Source organism: Balaenoptera acutorostrata, chromosome 3 (genome assembly GCF_949987535.1).
Source record: "Balaenoptera acutorostrata chromosome 3, mBalAcu1.1, whole genome shotgun sequence".
Lineage (NCBI taxonomy): Eukaryota > Metazoa > Chordata > Mammalia > Artiodactyla > Balaenopteridae > Balaenoptera > Balaenoptera acutorostrata.
The window spans coordinates 130,574,645-130,595,592 of NC_080066.1; the positions used below are offsets into that span (position 1 = coordinate 130,574,645).

The 20,948-nt window shown below is 45.8% G+C and overlaps 1 protein-coding gene across 1 annotated transcript; it reads left to right on the top strand.

The window, feature by feature from the left end:
* Nucleotides 1-3,715: 3,715 nt before the first annotated feature.
* Nucleotides 3,716-13,873, top strand: LOC130707569 (interferon alpha-inducible protein 27, mitochondrial-like). Its single transcript, XM_057542697.1, has 3 exons — nucleotides 3,716-3,729; nucleotides 5,702-5,852; nucleotides 13,455-13,873. The coding sequence occupies exons 1-3, from the start codon at nucleotides 3,716-3,718 to the stop codon at nucleotides 13,746-13,748; spliced, it is 459 nt and encodes a 152-aa protein (XP_057398680.1). The 3' UTR covers nucleotides 13,749-13,873.
* The last annotated feature ends 7,075 nt before the right edge of the window (nucleotides 13,874-20,948 follow it).

A 20,948-nucleotide genomic window follows, 5' to 3' on the forward strand; every position in this document is an offset into this window, starting at 1 on the left:
CAAGAACTGAGAAACAATACATCTCAGATTTTCTGAGGCAGTCTTCCTTTCGTTCAGAAATATGACCCAGAAGCCACAGAAAGGGAAGCACCTTTGTAGCACCATTAGGGTCACAAAGAGTTAGTCTTTATTAAGGAACCAACAGAGGATATTTCTGCACAGAAAGATGAGGTGCCTGTAGGAGGAGAACGTAGTCCTGCTTACACGAGGAGTAGGTGGAAATTGAAAAAAGAGAACTTGTGATCATTTGCTTCAAATGAGACCAATGTGCCGAACTCCCAGAAGGATGGAGCAGGAAGGAAAGGCGAGGTGGTAGGAAACATGAGCATGTTTACATAAATGTTCAGCTCCTTCTGGGCTTGCCTAATCCCGGTCCTTTGGAGTTTGCCTTTTACAAGGGTAAACATGGTTTAATAGTGAGCAAATATTCGTTCACATGATTAAAACCTGTTGAATTGAACAGGAAACGTCCAAGGGAAATCTGCAGGTGCCTGCAAGCAAGGGTGACTCTGGAAGGATCTTGGTATGACGGTGCCTTCTCTCCCAAGGTGAGTGTCCCTGGAATTAAGCCACCAATGACAGGAGAGGAAACAGACAGCTTGTAAAAAATTGGAGCAGCGTGGAAAGGTTCTGAACTGATTAATAAGCTGCTAGCCCTGGGGAGGGTGTAAAAGGCATCTGGGATATTTGCATTTTTGTTTACTGAAGGGAGGAAAGCATCTCACAACTCTCTGCTGCTCTAATTCATTCAGGACATGATATATTTCCAAGACTGCTGCCATCTCAGGGTTTGAATCTGTTTTCAGTTTCACTCCAGGTTTCGCCACACATGTATATTAAAAAAAAAAAAAGACGGTTCCAATATAACTTAAGAAAGAAAAGCCAGCCTGACTTCTAAAATCCAACTTTGCCCCCTGGATGTGTTTTCTTCCTGGAGGGGGCCTTGTGATCTCTCCCCTCCTCACCATGCTGCATTCTCTTCGTTCCAAGGCCTGGTCACAGCCAGACTGAAGCCCTTATCCTCAGGCTGTCGGTGGTGAATGAGAGGTATGCCTTGCTCAGCTCTAGAGTGGAGACAAATGGCTGTGTAACTCACCATAATCCATGGCAAGAAATGATACATGCCGTGAGAGGAAAATAAAGTGCTGATGGAAAATTAATCTCATTAAGGAGATTTGTTTGTGGTGACATTTGAAATGAGCCTGAAAAATGAGGATTTCGACAGATGGCAAAGAGTGTCACTGGTATTATTATGGTATTAACGTTCAATAATATCTAAATGAAGCTGAATCTGTTCAGAACTCCAGAAGATTTTGTGAGGCCCGGTCTGGGCACACTGTTCTGCTGGCAGTAGCACCCCAACTATCCTCTGGAGGACCATCTCTCTCCCATTCTCAACCTAAGTTCTTTGAATGGGGCTGACCCCACCTCCTGGCTCTTGGTATGTGACCCAGACTAGCCAATAAGAGAACCACATTCCCTTAGCACAGTCATTGGTTCAGGGGTGAGCATGTGACCCAAGTTGGTCCAATCCTGGAGCTTTTTCAGGAACCACTGAGGAAAAGCCATCCTCTTTCTGCTCGGGTTGCTGAGCTGGTGAGTTGGTATTTAGGAGCTGCAAGCGGCCTGTTTTGTTACCACAGAGGGAGAACCTGAGAAATGGAGAGATTCCTGAGCACCTGGAGCCAGCTGTGCCTGAAACTCTACTTTGGACTTTTTAGTCACTCAAGGCAATAAATTCACTTTTTAATAAGCCATTTTGTGCTTTTCCCTTGCAAACAAAAATGTCCCAACCAATACAGAAAATGTTAGATAGACTGCTTAAACAAACAAACAAAAAACCCCAGTGGAGCAAGGGGAGTTGCAGATTCACAGAGCAGTTTCCTAGCAAAAAGAAATCTTCCTGTTGCTAACATTTCCAGGTCCCAGTGACTAAGAATTTGGAGACTTTATTCTTAACCCCCCTGGTCTGAGACTGCTCACCAATCTGACTGACTCCTGTGTGCTAGATATTTTTCCATGAATCAGAAATGAAATATGCAGCACTGTAGCCACAAAGCAATGAAAACAGCTCATTTGCCTTTCGTGTCTCTCCAAACAAAAAGCTTTGTTTTTTCTGGGTCACACGTTGTAAGTGAAGAGTCATAATGATAATCCTGTTCGGATTTATTAACAGTTGAATAGACTATTGAGAAAAGATTTGTTAATCATCAGAAGCAAATTCACCATAGAAGCATTGCAGACAGAGTGGGACAATTGCCTTGAGCCAACTAAATCTCTGCCCCTTCAGGGAAAACTCTTGGATGTTTGAATTAAGTGCCACATCTGGAAATGCAGAAAGATACTTGCTTCTATTGAGTGCTTCCTATGTCCTTGGTACGAAGAACGGTATTTTGCCTACATTCTCTCTCAATTTCATCAACTCTATGAGGTAGGTCCTAATCCTGTTCTATAGGTGGGGAATGAGACAGAAACTACCAGTTGCTACCCAACATCCATCCTCTCCTTGTTCCTTACAGAAAGGTAACCCCAAGCAGTTACTGCTTCTACTTCAAAGTTTATGATCCATGGGCAATTACTACAGACATTTATCATTTTGCAAACATTTTATCATGTCACTCCTGCAGCTGTGGATGGCCATGTGATTGCTTCTGGCTAGTGAGACTTGAGTAGAAGTCTTCCGGGGATCTCTGGGAAAGTGTTGCTGTCCTTATATGGACATTGCCCCTTTCTCCTTGTTCCTTCCTTCTCCCTGCTTGGAACGTGGGTATGAGGCTGGTGGTGGAGCAGCCATGTTGTGACCTTGAGGCAACCATAAGGAGGACAGCCATATCCTAAGGGTGGTGAAGGAGGACTATAGAAGGAAACTGGGATATTCTGACATTGTAAAGCCACTCTTTCTGCCCCAGAAGACCTACTTTCAGACTTGTTGTGTGAAAAAAATTAACCATTATTTGGTTAACCCAATGAGGTTGGGTTTCTGCTACAGACAACTGAATTCTATCCCCAACTGACACGGGGAAACTGAGCTAAAGAAGTTTAAGGGACTTGCTCACATTTCCATATAAAGTGGTGTCTTAAAGCTGAATGAGACATAGTACCCAGCCTTAAAGAATTCAAGCCTAGTTTGGGAGGCAGATACATAAATAATTATAGTATAATGCCATTAGTGTAATGATGTGATTTGCCTAGGGTATCATGGACACCTACAAAAAAAAAAAAAAAAGAGAGAGAGAGAGAGTCAGATGTGGAACAGGAGTTAGCCAGGCAAAGGAGAGAGGTGGGAAAAGAGATTACAGCTTGAATAAAAGGTATGGAAGTGAGACGCAGCGTAGCATACGCAGGGAGCCACAAGCTGCTTTGAGTTGTTGGAGTTCAAAGTATGAGGCAGGCAGTGGTGAGAAATGCAGCTGGAGGGGTGTTTCATTTTGCTATTGCTGCATAATAAGCCACCCCCAAAACTTAGTGGCTTAAAACTACATTTTATCATTTCTCATAATTCTTCAGTCTGAGCTGAGTTCAGCTGTGTGGTTCTTCTGTTCATGGAGTATCTGTTGGGGTTGGACTATCCAAGAAAACTTCTCAACTTCCAAGTTTGGTGCCTGGCTGGAGTAAATGGAAGAGCTAGGGCTGGCTGGGCCTCTCTCTCTCTCTCCCTCTCTCCCTCTCTCCCTCCCTGGCCTCTTCATGTGGCTAGCCAGGTCTTCCTCACAGCATGGTGATCTCAGGGTACGTGGCAGATGGCTTCCAATTGCGAGGAAGAGGAAGCTTCCAGCGCGTTTAGGGTCTGGGTTCAGAAGTACCAGAACATTACTTCCACTGCACTCTGTTGATCAAAGCAAGTCACAAGACCAGCCCTGAGTCAGGGAGAGGAAATAGCTTGTACTTCTTGATGGGAGGAGCAGTTTGCACATACAGGGAGAGATGAATTAATAGTGGTCCTCTTCGGAGACTACCTACCACAGAGGTTAGAAGGGTACAGATGTGGAACAACCTTGTCTGCTTCTCAGGGAGGTTGATGTGAACACCAGACCTGGGGGGTTTGCCCTGCTTCATATTTGGGATCAGAAAGGAAAACACCTCTCAAACTGCCCCAACTTATCAGAGTGAAACAGACAGAGTAGTGTGATTAGGCAGAGGAAGGGATGGAGCTTGGCTTCTTTAAACCCCCTTCAGTTCCCATATCTTATGCGAGATGGTCGAGTTGAGAATCAGAGAGCCTACTCTGGGGTCTGCAGTGGTGAAGGGCAGGGGGAGCCCACAGCAAAGCCTGGACCTCTCAGGCCATGGGCTGGAGGGGAGGATGGCGTAGCACCCCTGGAGTCAGAGTTGCAGGGGAAGCTGAACAGGCTGCGTCCAGCCACCCCACAGCGGGAATCAGTGAGGATCTGGAGGACGTGGTATGGATTTGAGCACGTTGCCTTCTACCCTCCCAATCCCCACCCATAGGGTCACAAAAGACAACACCCCTCCCACCCAGTGAATTACTCAGGCATCGCACTGGAGAGCAGCAAGGAGAAGGAGAGATGACCTGAGAGCCTGAGAATGTGCCCGAAGGGACAACTTTTTAAACAGTCTCTTCATAGCATTTTCTGGACTTCACTGAAATCTAACCAGCAAGAGAGGCTCATAAGGAAGAATGACAAGTTATAATGAAATAAAGAAGCCACGTTAAGGAAAATTACAAAGACATCATAGGAATAATGGCAGTTACCTCTGCGGGAAAGGAGGGAGAGGAGGGGTCCGTGGGGAGCTTCGGCTGTTTTAGAGATAAGGCTGTATCTCTAAAGTTAGGGGATGGATATGGGTGTTGTTCTATTCTTTATGCCTCTTTGTGGGTTTTAAATAGTTCGTAATGTAACTTTTAAAAAAGCTGCCATTCTGAACAGAATTGTGAGCCGCCAATGCCAAGTTTAGGTTGTGAACATATTGCATGGGAGTGGGGAACGTAGAAAGAGGCTTGAAATGGAATCAGATTTGCTTGTTTGAAAAATCATCTGGGCCGGATTTGAGGAGGACAAGAGTTGAGACAGGGAGGCCAAGGAGGAGGCTGCCGCTCCCATCCCCTGGAAGGTGGAAGGTGGCCTGTAGCCTCAGGTGGTAGTTAGGGTGGCTTAGGAGTCAAGCTGGCAATGAGGACTTGGTAATTGACAAGATGGGGGGAGGGTGGCTGGGTGGGCAAGGTTTCTGGTGTGAGCGAGCAGAGACCCCACCCCCACCGGCTGAGATAAGAGGATCCAGGTGGAGGGCATCTTTAGATGGAAAGGTGAAGAGTTCGCTCAGGACAGGTCGGGTTTGAGATGCCTGTGGGATGTCCTGGTGGAGGGTGGACGCATGAGTCTGGGCCCCAGGGGAGAGATCTGGGAAACCCCAGCACTAAGGCAGATTGGAGCTGGAGAGGTAGGTGAGATACCCTGATGGGGGGCTAGTAGGAGAGTAGCAAAGAGGATCCAGGACAGATGAGCGAAGCAGCCACACAGCCAGAGAAAGGGAAGCTCCAGCGGTTCCCAGCTCCGCAGACACGCCCTCACCATCCCCTCTGGTAAGCAGAAAGAACCACCCCACCCCCACCAGATGCTCTGGCAGGTCCCCCTCTTTGGCCTCCCCCTGGACGGCCCCACCCTTCCTTCCCCAGCGCATCCCATTCTCTACTTGCTGTTCACGTTTGCCTGCCTGGGGGATCGCTTTCCTTTCCCTCCAGAATTATTAAAAGGGCCAGAGAGAAAGGCTCCTTCGACAACCAGATCTGGATTGAGATTCTCACCCAGGCAGTAGAAGGCCCAGCCACCCCCTGGACCCGTCTCCTTCAAGGACAGAGCCCAGAAAGAGCCGATCCCGGAGCCTCCTCGGAAGTAGGGGCCTGGTGGAGGAAGAGTATTTAAGACGGGCTACGACTAGTCGGTCCCTTCCCTTCAGTCTCCCATCTCGCTTTAGTTTCTGTTATGATAAACGCAAGACAGTGTCAGCCTTTGTTTGTCCCCATTGACAACCTAAGCATCCTCTTTTCTACCCAGCCCCTGTCTTTTAGAACTGGAAATCTCTGTTTCTTACAATTTGATTTGAAGTTTAGACTCTGATTGGGGCAGGGGTGGCTCTGAGCTGTAGGAAAAGAAGTGTTTCTGTCTTAAATTGGAATTAAGAGAATTTTGGAAAAGTCAAAAAAACAAAGTTGCATTTCAGAAATATCAGTCTCGCAAAGCATTTCTCCAAAAACATAGATTTCAATTGTGGTATGAAAGTATATTGGAGGGAATGTAGAGGGTTTTGCTTTTCTAAAAGCAACCCGGGCTTCCCTGGTGGCGCAGTGGTTGAGAATCTGCCTGCCAATGCAGGGGACACGGGTTCGAGCCCTGGTCTGGGAAGATCCCACATGCCGCGGAGCAACTAGGCCCGTGAGCCACAATTACTGAGCCTGCGCGTCTGGAGCCTGTGCTCCGCAACAAGAGAGGCCGCGATAGTGAGAGGCCCGCACACTGCGATGAAGAGTGGCCCCTGCTCGCCACAACTAGAGAAAGCCCTCGCACAGAAACGAAGACCCAACACAACCATAAATAATAAATAAAAAGTAAAAAAAAAAAGACAAAACTGTAGTTCCCAGAGGCTCTCATTAAAAAAAAAAAAAAAAAAAAAGCAACCCTATGGTCAAAAGTAATACAGCTATGAAATAAGATAATCAAAAAAGGAAAGTTTTCATACAGAAAACATTTTAATGAGTCAGTTTCATGCCAACTCTCGTAGCATCAATCTACTCGGAGATCTCAGAATTGCTTTCGGAGTGATTTACTTACCAGCCCTTTGGAACTCACTTGTATAAACGATAACCTTCTGCTCTAAAATATATGCCAAGAAGCACAGGTGTGTGCAAGTAAGCAATCTCTAGTCTCATGATCTTTCTTTTCACCCAGTAATTGGCTTTTCATAGAACTGTGCAGGAGGTATCAAAAGGTCCATTGGTTCATTCCTCTGCCCCCAGACTGAACATCCGGCATCTCAGAGAGCAGGCAGCCATTCCCTCTCAAGCACTCCTCTAGAAACCTGCTCGTGGCTTTGGTTTTTGGTTTCCTTTCCTTGAGCATCTGATCTTTTTTGCTGTGCCTTCTAGCTCTTGGGACCCCCACTGCTATCACTCTTATTGTGGGCTTGTCCTTGGGGGATGGTAGCCCTGCCCCAGTCCTTCCTTCTGTCCTCCTTCCGGGCCAGGATCAGTCACCTGGGGGAAGGGTGTGCTGCTGGTGCTTTTCCCAGGTAATATATTTGCATTTTAATAGGAGTCTCCTGGGAGAAAAAGTGTTAACTTCCAGGCATTAAAACAAGCTTCTTCTTCTGCTGCTGCTGCTCTGTGTGCGTGTGTTTGTGTGTGTGTGTGTGTGTGTGTGTGTGATGGGAAGGAGAGAGAAGAAGACGACGACAAGGAGAAGGAAGAGAGTGGCTGCCATTTATCAATGCAGCAAGAACACAGAGAATACCCAGAGACGACCACTGCTAATATCTTGGTATATATCCTCCCAAGCACCTAGTGTTACAGATATGAATAAACATTCTTATCTCTAGCAGTCAAATTTAGACACTTTTATAAAACTGGAAAGTTGTACACATTGTTTCTATATGTCCCATTTAGTAACACGTACACTCCTGTTCCAGTAATCCCACTTCTAGGAATTTATCCTAAAGAAAAAACTAGAACGATAAGAATAACATTAGCTCTTATGTATTGAATTTTAATTGTGTACCAAGGTTTGGTGGATTTGGCATAGAGATGTATTTTTTCGGAAGGAAATGAAAGTAGGGGAGGTAGAAAAAGTGGGACTGTGGGTGTGGAATAACTGAAGAGGGTGTAATTTGAGAGCTTTTGCAGGAGAGTAAGTGGGACAGGAAATCTCCGGGCTGAGTTGGGAAGCCCGCTTTGGGGTGCTTTGAATGCTACTGGTAGATATTCAGTCAATATCTTTCCCCCTCCTTTTTATTCCCACAGCTATGTACTTTAGTCCCAGGAATTTTTTTTTTTTTTAATCTGGACTTTCAATTCCAGAATGAGTAATTGTGTATAAAGTGGGTCACAAGGAAGTGATAACTAATGCACAGACTGTTTTAACTGCTGAATCAGAAATCTCTATGCTACATTATGAAATATGCAGGAAGGAAAATAAGCAGATGATAGGAATGGAAGGAATCCTAAAATAATATTTTCACAAACAAATTCTGGCCCAACATACACCTGAGGGGTCAGTGGAGGGGAGCTGCAATGATATGCACTCCTGAGCGTTGAAGCACTGAAGTAAAATTGCCAAACTAGATAGCGTTCCAAACGACATAAGACCTTCTGAGGCACGTGACCACTCAAACCCACAGCCTGAGAGGCCATGGCAATGTCTTGGGGGCATCTTCGTCACTCTGCTTCCTAGCACAGGCAGGCAGGGCGTAAAGAAAGCAAAGACAGACAAAACGAAACTCACACGGAATTTAAAAATCTGTTCTGGGGGCTTCCCTGGTGGTGCAGTGGTTGAGAATCTGCCTGCCAAGGCAGGGGACACGGGTTCGAGCCCTGGTCTGGGAAGATCCCACATGCCGCGGGGCAACTAGGCCCGTGAGCCACAATTGCTGAGCCTACGTGTCTGGAGCCTGTACCCTGCAACAGGAGAGGCCGCGACAGTGAGAGGCCCGCGCACCGCGATGAAGAGTGGCCCCCACTTGCCACAACTAGAGAAAGCCCTCGCACAGAAACGAAGACCCAACACAGCCATAAATGAATAAAATAAATAAATAAAAATAGTGTTTTTAAAAAAAATCTGTTCTATTTGCTCTTCCTAAAACAAACAAACAAAACCCATCTTTTTGGTTTAATTTGTTTCATAGATTTTTCTTTTCCTTGTGGTAAAATACACACAACATAAAAATTACCATTTTAACTGTGTTTAAGTGTACGATTCAGTGGCATTAAGTACCTTCACAATGTTGTGCCGCCGTCACCACTATTTCCAGAACTTTTTCATCAACCCGAACAGAAACTCTGTACCCAATAAGCAACAACTTCCCATCCCCACTTCCCCAGTCCTTGGTAACCATCATTTTACTTTCCGTCTCTATAAATTTGCCTATTCCAGGGACCTCATATAAAGGGAATAATACAATATTTGTCGTTTGGGACAAAAATAATACAGTACTTGTCCTTTTTCACTTAGCATAATATATTCAAGATTCTCCCATGTTGTAGCATGTATCAGAATTTTCTTCATCTTTATGGCTGAATAACATTTCATTGTATACATTTACTACATTTTGTTTATCCCTTCATAGGCTGGGGGACAGTTGGGTTGTTCCACCTTTGGCCATTGTAAATAATGCTGCTATGAGCACTCGTGTGCAATATCTGGTTCAGCCCCTATTTCCAGTTCTTTAGGAATGGAATTGCTGAATCATATGGTAATTCTGTGTTTAATTTCTGAGGAACCACAAACTGTTCTCCATAGCAGCCTCACCATTTTACAGTCGCACCAGCACACACAGGGGTTCCATTTTTTCCACATCCTGCCAGCACTTGCTGTTTTCCGTTTTTTTCAAAAATAATAGCCATCCTAATGGGTGTGAAATGGTACTTCATTTGGTTTGGAGAGATATTTAAACAGAAATCATACCGAGGACACATATTATATGTAATTTCATATAATTTAGGTTTGGAACCGAAACTAAGAATCATAACATATACTGAAAATAATACTTAGGATATTTGTAACTCATCTTATCGTGCACAGTATCTTTTGGTTTATTCTATTTTTGGTGTAAAGTTCTAAATTGCCCTCCTATAGTCTCATCTTATGCACTGCTTGATTTTTCTTCCTGACACAAGTTTCTTTCTTTTTTTCTGGTAAGTTGTTTTAAAATTTTATTTATTTTTGGCTGCATTGGGTCTTCGTTGCTGCGCATGGACTTTCTTTAGTTGCAGCGAGCGGAGGCTACTCTTCGTTGCGGTGTGCAGGCTTCTCATAGCGGTGGCTTCTCTTGTTGCAGAGCATGGGCTCTAGGCACGCAGGCTCAGTAGTTGTGGCTCGCGGGCTCTAGAGCGCAGGCTCAGTAGTTGTGGCGCAGGGGCTTAGTTGCTCCGCGGCATGGGGGAATCTTCCCGGACCAGGGCTCGAACCCATGTCCCCTGCATTGGCAGGCGGATTCTTAACCACTGCACCACCAGGGAAGTCCCCTGACACAAGTTTCAAATTTTGTCTAATGTTCTAAAAATAATTTGTGTACATGATATTCAAAGATGTGTTAATCTCTGATGATGATTGTTATTACTTCTGGTATCCTATTGCACCAGTTTTCAAGGTTGAACAGATTCTCTGGATTCCATTGTTAAGTTATGCAGCATTTTATAGTCATAAGGAACAAAGATAAGAAGCTGTTTCTTTGAAGTTGACCTGTGGTCTTTTCTTAAAACGCTTAGTATAGTCAAACGACAGACCTAATGTATTGAAATACTCTGTGTTAAATCTTGATTTTGGGGGAGCATAACCAACACATCTGATAAAGAGAGACCTTTCATGAATACTTGGTTAATACGAATTTGAGGGCCTGCTATGAGCCAGCCATTTTGCTGGGTGCTGGATACATACTGGTGACTAAACAGACCTCATGGCATGTGGTAGATATTTCCAGAAAGAGATAGTCCTATTGTTTTTACTGCCTTCTTGACAAATAACTTAAGGGATAACTCATAGTTCAGGGATAAATGTGGCCCAGGACTAAGTTGTACTTACTGAATTGACTTTTACCTGATTTTCCCAAAAGGATTTGAGTTAGCTTATAAAAGATACATGTAATAATTTTAATATACAGAAAGGTAGAATCCAGATCAAGAAGTAAGGAAGGTAGCAACATACATGCCCTAAGTTGCATATGTCTGACACAATTACTATTATGTAATTACTATGTTTGATACAAACTCTAGGGATGCATTTGCTTGGAGAAAAACAACATTGACTTCAATAAGTAGAGGCTCATTCATCTCATATAACAAACCTGAAGTTATGCAATCCAGGGCTGGCACAGTAATTCTCTATCAGGACCCAGGTTCATCATCCTTCTGCCCTGCCATCCTTAGCATGCAGACCTGTGTCCTCATGCTGTCACCACGTGGTCCCCAAATGGTTGCTGTACCTCAGGGCAGGAAGAAAGGAGAAGGGCCACAGGGCAAGAGTTTTCTCCTACTTTTCTTTTTTATCCAACCAAGAAAAATGAAGGGCCTGAGGTTTCGTCCTGTTTGCAAGCTAAGAAGTTAGCCTGCCATGGTTTCATGGTTGCTGGCAGAAGTCACGAGACTCCTAGGTCAGAGGCAGCCAGCACTATTACTCAGTACACAGCAAGCAGCACGATTTGCGGTAGTTCTCCTCACCCTCAAGTCCCATAGGGGTGACACAGATAGGCCCACAGGAATGCCGGTGCACTCAGTGGGTTGCCTCAAGGGAGAGGAACCTTGAACCCAGGGACCCCAAATCTTACACAATTGGCAGTAGGCAGGCCTGCCCTTTGCTCTGGAGTGAAACACCATCCCTGTCTTCCAAGGTTCTAAGCAAGCCTCCCCTTCGCTCTGGAGAGACGGCATCTCTATCTTCCAAGGCTGTATGCTATGCAAGCATCCTTGGGAAGATACTCTGTTGCTATCAGTAAGTGCCTCTGCTTGCAAGGTATACAGAAATGAGAGAGACCACAGAGAACTGTCTCCCAACAATATCCGCCCCAGGGACTTCTGCCTATCGTTACTGCTCAGAACTGTATCACCTGGCCACCTCTGACTGCTAGGGAGGCTGTGAAACTGGGTCTTCTGGCTGGACACACTGCTGCTCTAAATAAAATGGTGGTTCTGTTCATAAGGAAAGGCAAGCGCAGATGAAGCTTCGCAAGAGCAGGGCAAAAACCGTGCCCGCGTGTTCTTAGCTGTGTGACCAATATCTTTTTCCCATTGTATAACACATTTTATGACACTTCATTTATTGGTCCTGCCGGAAATAATTTGTACAACTTAGAAGAAAACTCCCAGTCAAGTACCATTCTGCAAATTTCAAACAAACTATTGGTAGTTTAGTGCAGAATTTTAATGTCATAACTGCATAATATCTAAGTGTATAGGCCAATCACTCCTTAGAACTCTCCCTGTTTAAACAAAAAATCTGTATTCGTTATTTTTATCGACCATTTTTAGGGGGTGAGAATAACAATTCTTTTAAGAAAATGTTTATGTCATGAAATTTCTCCGAATCTTCTAGTATCTGTAGCTTAAGGAACAGGTTCTACTTTGCACACAGATAGGTGTTTGGTAAGAGGTTGATAAATATACCTTTTCTGGTTTCATTTATTTTAAGAGAAGTTTTTCACCTCATGACAGTCATTTGGGGCTGACAGTGTTACCACGGTAACCATGCTCCGCAATGCTGGTTGCTGGTGAATATTGATCCTCAGCAGCTCAGCACCTTTCACTACAGTGCTCACTCCCTTATGGGAAGGGAAGCCTTGCTCACAGCACATTTAGGTCAAGGAACCCACGCCCAGTGGCAGTTGGTACTATAACAGAAACCTACTGGCTTTTCCTCCCAGGAACCAGTCTAAAGACTCCATTGAGAACCCTAGCTCAACCCATATCATCATGGCTTACATTTCCATTGTAACAAATAAAGGCAAAACTTCTTTGTTTCCTTTTCGGCTGCACTGTGAGAGCTCAGAAGCTCAGTCAATGCAACGCCTAATGCACTGAGAGAAAATTTCGGTCGTGAATGGACACGCCTTTCCTAGAGGCAGAGAAGTTTGCAAACTACTTTTCAAATCTCTCATTGTATGATTGTGAAATAAAAATGCTTCTTTCCTGAGCGGGAAGGAGAGCTTTTACTCTGGGTGGTACCCTGGGAATCTAATGATGGAGAACCGTCCAGGGCCGTCCTGCAGATGATGACTGTCAAGGCTCTGGCGGGGTGATCTCAGATGGGGTTGACCTCTCTTCTCCACAAACGGGGGAGAGCCCCTCCCCTTCAGCAGGGTTTTGTGTATGAGAAGCGGGGGTGGGGAGTGGAGCTTGTTAGAGAAAGCAGCTTTGAAAACTTCATTCTCCTTGCCAAGAACTAATGGACTGTCTTCAACGTGCATGAAATCTGTTCGGCATGGTGACCAGGGGAGCCAAAATGAGGCCTCCACAGACCTAATTTGGCGTCAGCCTACATCTGTGTGAGAAGGTCTGGATGTGTTTATTTTATTCTCTGCTGTAACTAAGAAAAAAACCAACAAAAACCCTGCGAAGGTTCATTGAGACAACAGTTGGTCACAAAAAAGGAATTTGAACCAAGATAACGCTGGTTACATTTTATCCACATGTTCCTGAAGCCTGCACTAACGGTTGAATACATAGCCTTTCACCATTAGATAAAAAAGTAACCAAATCAGCATAGTCTTTAGGAAATTAAAAGAATCTACATAAGACAAGCTCAAGACCCACAGCCAAGGCTGCTGCAGCTGTGGTGGGAGGAGCCCTGGCCGTGGTGGCTGTGCCCACGGTGCTGGGCGCCATGGGCTTCACCGGGGCAGGAATCGCCGCCTCCTCCTTAGCGGCCAAGATGATGTCATCGGCCGCCATCGCCAATGGGGGCGGAGTTGCCGCCGGCAGCCTCGTGGCCACTCTCCAGTCCGTGGGATCAGCTGGACTCTCCCTGTCATCCAGAGTCCTCCTGGGATCTGCTGGGTTTGCCCTTGTGTCCCTCGTGGTGGGCTTGTGACAGCTCCCTGTCACTCCCTTTGCAGAGAAGAGGACCAGGTAGTGCCCTGCTCGCCAGCCTGATGCAGTAAGGGCCCAAACGCTGCACCCCCAGAGGAAAATAAGAAATAAAAATGAGTTGTTGCAAAAAAAAAAAAAAAAAAAAAAGAATCTACATACACACACATAGATATCTTTTGATATCTCAGGAACCACTGACGGAATGAAAGGATTCCTAGACCACGTGAGACATTTCACTCTCTTATCATCTTTGTCCCATGTTGGGAGAGGCAAACGTGTGTTGGAGTGGAAATCCAGGGAGAAACTTCTCCCCTGTCAGTTGCAGTGACAGCCAGCCTTTGTGGAGCTCTATGAGCCAGGCACTGTTCCTCAGCACTTTCCAGTAGGATTTCGCTGAATGCTGGTTAACAGCCATTTCAGGTGAACACAATCATAATCCCCACTTTACTGTTGTGGCAACTGAAGCACAGAGAAGTTAAGTGACTTGCCCAACGTCACACAGCTAGTTGTACAGGACCTATGCCTCTTGTGTAAAATGATATGCACACCCGCCCCCCCCCCCCCCAGCTTTGTGGCTCAAGGTCCTCGGAGCAAAATACTACAGCAGGAAGGGGAGAGGAAATCTGGCTGTGGTATACTGGAGGGGAAAAAACAAGGGAGGCTCTTAAAGTCTAGGCAAGGCAATGTCTCCAAGGACAGTGCAGTTTCTCATCAGTGACCTATTGGTCAGACTCCCCAGTCTCAGAGGCCTGTCCGGGGTTTCTGTGCTGCCAGGGTGACATTGCTCAACCGCCTGTAGGGGAGCTGCAGCCCTGGAAAGAAGCCCAGGCTGTAGGGCTGCCGGTATCTGGCTGGTCTTCTACTCCAAGATAGAGGAGAATGTCATTCCTTGGTAAATTTTCCTTCAAATGACCTTTCTGAGATAAGCCCTATCCATTTCAGCATCTGCCTTCCTCAGTATGTCCTCTCCTGCACCAAAAAGACACGTCCTCTGAGATCCAACCAGTTCCCCTGACATCCTTGGGTACTGGTGACCGCGCATCTAGGGGAGTGAAGTCACTCCCAGCATTGCTTTTCCGTGGAGATCCTGTCACGCTGATGGTGGTATGACACCTGAGTACAGACTGGCTTTTCAGCAAGATGCATTTCTTTTTAGTTTATGCTGCCAGTTTTCCCTGGAGAATCAAGTTCTGTTTAATCCAAATGGGAAATGTTTGGAATGGTGATGTCACTGGCTGTCATTGGAAATTAAAAAGCAGAGGGGACATATGCCAACACCTTCCCTTGGAATTTCTTTACCTGACCTTTCAATATAGTAACAGAGTGTCTTAGATCTCAAATCTTTTCACCGTTTATCACTTGGTCGTCAAGATGATGAATGCTTCTGGCCCTAAAATATGCATTACTACAATTCTTTTGTTTAAAAATATATGGATAGCTTTAATAAAAGGGATGACTGGATCAATTAAACTTTCTAAATCCAAAGTCAAGCCCTCTTGGCTAAACCTATAATATTGTGTCTCATAGGTTTAGTTTTAAACCAAGGATTTAAAGCGTAACCTATCTGTTCCTCTGTAGAATTTAACTTAAAAAAATCCAATTGGGGATAATTGTTCACATCTGCCTAATGATGTTGCTATTTGAAAAGACATAAGAGAATGTACATTTTTGAGTTACAATAGCTTTCAGTTTATAATTAAAATCAAAATGGGAAAATTTAATTTTATATGAGGACTCAAGTTAACACATTTTTTTAGCATTATCAGACATTGATTTATTTTTTCTTATTTTTCTCTGCTTTTGTGCAGGTGATGTACGGAGGAGCAGATGTGTTGCCTCTAGCAAGGCAATAATTCACTTCATTATTATTGTTTGATTTGCCTTGTGTGTGCTGTTCGTTGCTAACTGAGGCCTGCAATGCTGTCCGTGGGATGTGAAATGTACTAGAACGAGTCAGAAGGCCTTGGGAGAACTGAAAAAGAAGTCATTGCCCTGGCCTCAGTCACCTGTCCCCAGACAAAATCGCACCCTGTCATCCATGAAGATTTGCAAACCAGCCCCCACTCAGCTGCTATTTTTGACCATAGTCCTTGCTGCCCTAGGCTCCTACCCATGGGACTGAGAACGTTAATGTCAGAAAGAAGTTAGAAACTGATATTGAAGAGCAGACCTGTGTTGGAAAGAACATAGTTCAAGGGAGACTGGTGAATGAAGAAGGGCAAGTACGAATGGGGTCTGACTAGATAGAGCATGACAGAGAAGAAGGTCAAGTGTGCTATGAGTTAAACTGAAGCCAAGATTCTAATGAAAGACTAAAGTGTTCTCATTTATTTATTTATTGGCTCAAAAAATGCTTCTCAACTGGATAAATCAGAAGATGCTGGTCAGAAGATCCTTGGCAGGTGGAGGGCAGGGTGGAGGGGGGACCAACTTGGGATGTTAAGGGTCTGCAGAGAGAGTAATTGCAGCTTGAACCAGGGGGTTTCTTTGGAGGAGCAGGTACCGACCGACAGAACTGAACACCGGAGGTGGTGGTGGTGGGATGAACTGGGAGATTGGGATTGACATATATACACTAATATGTATAAAACAGATAACTAATAAGAACCCGCTGTATTAAAAATAAAATAAAATAAAATTCAAAAAAAAAGAACTGAACACCGAAGCCAGGCTTGGTTGTTAAGTGGGGTGGGGCAGAAACTGCTAGTTGCCTACCCAGTATCTACTCTCCCCTTTTCCCTTCATAACACAACCAAGATTTTAAACTGGATGACAATGTGCCCAGCTGAAAGGTTACATTTGTCAGCCACATTTGCAGCTGGGTTGGCCATTGAGATACAAGCAGAAGTTGTTGGGTTGATCTTCTGTGAAGACGCCTTAAGAGGGGCTAGACTACTGACGTAATCTTTTTTTTTTTCCCTTCTCCTTCCTGGAACAGGACGATCAATGTGATGGCTGGAGCTCTAGCTGCCACATTGGACCATGAAGTGAATTCAAGATGGAAGCCATATGCTAAGTATGGCAGAACAAAAAGATAGAGGAAACCTGGAACTTTGATGACACTGTAGCTCCCATACCAGCCAGAATCCAGCCTTATTTTGTATGAGAGAGAAATAAGCTTCTATCTGATTGAAACCACTGTTATTTCCTCCTTCACTTGGGACATCACAAGCCTAGGGAATCTTTGGAAGGCTTTGAGCAGAAAGTGAAGAATTAGGGATTTTATTTGTTTGTTTTTTGGTATGTTTATTTTTTTAAGTTAAATTAGCTGTAAAATAAAGGTGATATAACTTGACAAAATAGACTCTGAGCTCAATCATAAAAGGAATCAAGGGGTTATATATTATTGTATTATGTATTCATTTGGCTTAAACAAAAAGAGGCTTTGTTTGCTTATGTAATTGAGAAGACCAGAGGTTGGGTGGGCTTAGGTAAGGCCAGATGTAGTAGCTGGACAAGCCAATGAAGACCCAGTGTCTTTCCATTTCTTCTTAGTCTCCCATGGTTTTATTCTTAGACTGTCCCACCTAATGATCACAAAAGCAAAATCTCCTTATATCTGGACCAGGTGGCCATCCCCAAGCCAATCACTGTGGCTAGGGTAGCTAGGACAATGGAACCGACTGGATGGCTTGAACAGACCGAGGTCCGCCCAGAGAACTGCAATTAGGTTAATCCCTCCCAAATGCATGGCTGGGAAGTATGGGGCCTTGCTAGGAAGGGGAAAAAAGAAATGCATATGGGAAGGCCACCATGTGCTCTATATCTCTCCTGGTCATCCTTCTCAAGTAGTGTTATTTCAAGGGCTTCAGTTTTTTAAAAGGCAAAGGTCTTTTGCTCCCAAATTCATTTTTATTAGCCTGAAAGCCAGTATTGGACTTAATGGTTGGGAGTAAGGCATGGGATTGCCAGAGAAACTGTTATTCTTACTTTCATTCATTAATTCAACACTAAACATTTCTTGGGCGCTGGTTACGTGTCATACAGTCAGTAGGCCTTGCCTGAGAGGATGAGCACATATTAAGCCATGAGGATCAGTGGCACAAGCACACAGGGAGGCAGACTCTTTAGGAAGGTCAGGAAGCAAGTATGAGGGCATGGGAAATAGGATGGGGAAGACTGGCTGTAACTAGGAGTTGGGCATTGGGTGACGCCCAGAGAGAGTGGACTTGCGTGGTCCCTCAGCACGGCCCTGGGTAGATTGCTGGTTCTGTGCGCCTGAGAGAGGGAAAAGCAGGATGGGGGGTGCATATGGGGGCTTCATGCTGTGCCTGTTTTGCAGTCTTACCAGTGCTGGATTTTGACTGGGGTTCTGAATCCTCCTGGTTAGGGAGTCTCTGGGAGGAGGATGGATAGAGTTAGCGGTTCTTAACTAGGGTTTTGGGAATGTTTGGGGGATAAAGTGCTAGGAAATGAGGGTGAAATCCCTGAAACTCCCAGGAAGAATTTCTGCCAATCCAGCTAGGCTGCTGCTCTCCTGACCCTGGAACAGCTTCTTGGGGGTTTTCAGTTTATCACGACACAATTCTTTTTTCCTGCAAGAGTTAGAGAATAAGGGCTCCGTAACCCAAAATAGTTCACAGCATGGTATTGTCTCTATTTAAAATCATCTCCCAAGGGGTTCAGCTAACAATGTACATGTCAAATTATGTCACGCCCATTAGCTGCTCTAATTTGGTCAGGCTGGGTCAGGCAGTCCCTGAACTGACGGAGCTGTGAACATCCCAGCAGACAGTCACAGGTGCAGCGCCCAAGCTGCCCTTGGCTTGAGCTGCATCAGGGCGTGACATCCCACTAGCAAGTACAAGGCAGTGTCACGTGGAGGGTTAACCTCATGATGACAGTGACCTGTCATCCAGCCCCTTTATCAGAGCTTTGCCCCTAGAGACTGGAGTATGTGGGTTTGAATCACGGCTCCGTCACTTAGCAGCTATGTGATCTTGGGCAAGTTAACTTTTCTGAGCCTCATTTTCCACGTCTGTAAAACGGGAATACTCATAACACTTCACTTATAGGGCTGTAGTGAGGATTAAATGCATGTGAAGTGTTTGGCAGAGTGCCTGGCACTTAATAACAACTCAATGCCAGATATTTACTACTAGTAGTAGTATCTAATTTTTTTAATCTTGTTTAGTCCTTCAAAACTGGGGCTCCGGGCTTCCCTGGTGGCGCAGTGGTTGAGAATCTGCCTGCTAATGCAGGGGACACGGGTTCGAGCCCTGGTCTGGGAAGATCCCACATGCCACGGAGCAGCTGGGCCCGTGAGCCACAACTACTGAGCCTGCGCGTCTGGAGCCTGTGCCCCGCAACGGGAGGGGCCGCGATAGTGAAAGGCCCGCGCACCGCGATGAAGAGCGGTCCCCGCACCGCGATGAAGAGTGGCCCCCACTTGCCGCAACTAGAGAAAGCCCTCGCACGAACCGAAGACCCAACACAGCCAAAAATAAATAAATAAATAAATAAAGTAGCTATAAAATTTAAAAAAAAAAAGAAAATGCTCTTTAAAAAAAAAAAAACAAAAAAAAAAAACTGGGGCTCCTCCCAAGATCACCCACAGGAAATATTTCACCAGCCCTCCAGAGACCAGGAGAAGACGAGGCGCCCCTCCTGGAGGGCATGCCGGGTAGCTAGAGGAGTCACAGTGGTATTCTGACATAGAACTATTTAAAATGTGGCAAGAGTGGCCTTGACTTTAAGACTAGCTCTGTGTGGGTACGGAAGGCTTCTTTCTCTGCCTAGGGGATCACAGGGTGCCTTTGTGTGGTCATGCAATAGGTCTGCAGAGCTCCAATGAGGCAGACGTAAGGGTGCCGCCATTCTCTCCATTTTCTATAGAGGTAAACTGAAGCACAGAGAAGTCTATACACACATGCACAGTTCTTTCCCTGACCTCTCAACGGACAAGTGAAACTGGGGTAATTATAGAGCCAGAAGCAGAATCTCCTGCCCAGATGACATGAGACTGTGGCATCTGAGTCATAAACCACAGTGGGAGCCAATATTTGGGAAACTATCTGGGGTTACTTCACATGCACAAAGACTATGCTTCTTAGCCTTTTCCTTACCCAAACCCTCTGGGGTCGTCTGGCATTCCCTTCATGGGTACCTCCAGGAGGTGGTGTGTTGTAGAAAAGGCCCTGGATTATATTCAAGAGACCCGTACTTTAAGCCCAATCCTGCCAAACCAGCTGTGTGACCTTGGAAAAGTTACTTAACCCAGGATTGTACTTCAGAAACAGAAGTGAAGGGTTTGGACGATACCAGTGGTTTCCCAAACCTGACTGGTCCGCAGAATCACTGTGTGTGTTTTGGGGGGTAGGCTGCGGAGGTGGGATCTGGAGCCTCAGAATCTGGGGTTTGTGTTCTAGGTGATTCTGAAGATCAGTCACCGTTGGGAACCCTGGAACAGATGCTATCCAAGATGCCTCGCGGGGCTCCGGTGTTTTCTGACTCCAAAGCCCCCTTAAGCATATTCTGCGCAGTTCCACACAACTCAGCCCAGAGGAGACGGCGGCCCTCCCCGTGAAGCCCCGTGAGCGAGTCGGCGTGTACCCCGGGGAGCAGACAGCCCGGCAGAGCGCGCGGCTTGCGTGGCGTGTGCGAGAGGGCCCCGGGGCCGTGCCTGTTTCTTAGCTGGTTCTGCTTCGGAGTCAGTGAATTGGCCTCGCCTGGGGCCAGCGGGACCTTGGCCCAGACTGTGACTGTCCACCGCCTTGCTCCTGATGGCCCGGTCCTTCTCGCCATTGTGCTGTGGTGTGGAACACCCAACACGCCTGCCCCACGTCCGAGGAGCACGTCAGGAACCCCACAAGCCTGCCTTGCGTCCTTGAGGCCGGCACCCTTCATGTGAGATTTTGAAAGCAGTCATGTGTCTCCAGCTGTCCCAGAGTCACAAAAAGTCCCTGTTCTAATGAGGAGCTGTGGAATGCTAAGGCTAAAGCTGCCTTGAGCTCTTCTTTCACAAGTTTCAATCGTGGGTTAATCCTGACATTCTTTGGCTTTAGTAAATGGGGAGGCGCCTTTTATGTTTGTGTGAGGGCAGGGGCAGGAATACATCGTGGCTCTCGGGGCGACTTTGATCCAGAAGTGTGTGTCTAGACTGCTTCTGAGTGGCAGGGAGAACAGGGGTGCGGTGGTCCATGGCAGGACCCTCCCTGCCTGCAGGGCACCCAAGCAGGAGGGGGGATGCACGGGTACGTGT

Bases quoted from the DNA above. Each gene is read 5' to 3' on its own strand.
- LOC130707569 (XM_057542697.1), top strand. The intron at 5,853-13,454 runs GTAGGGGCCTGG...AATCTACATAAG, and splicing joins ATCCCGGAGCCTCCTCGGAA to ACAAGCTCAAGACCCACAGC.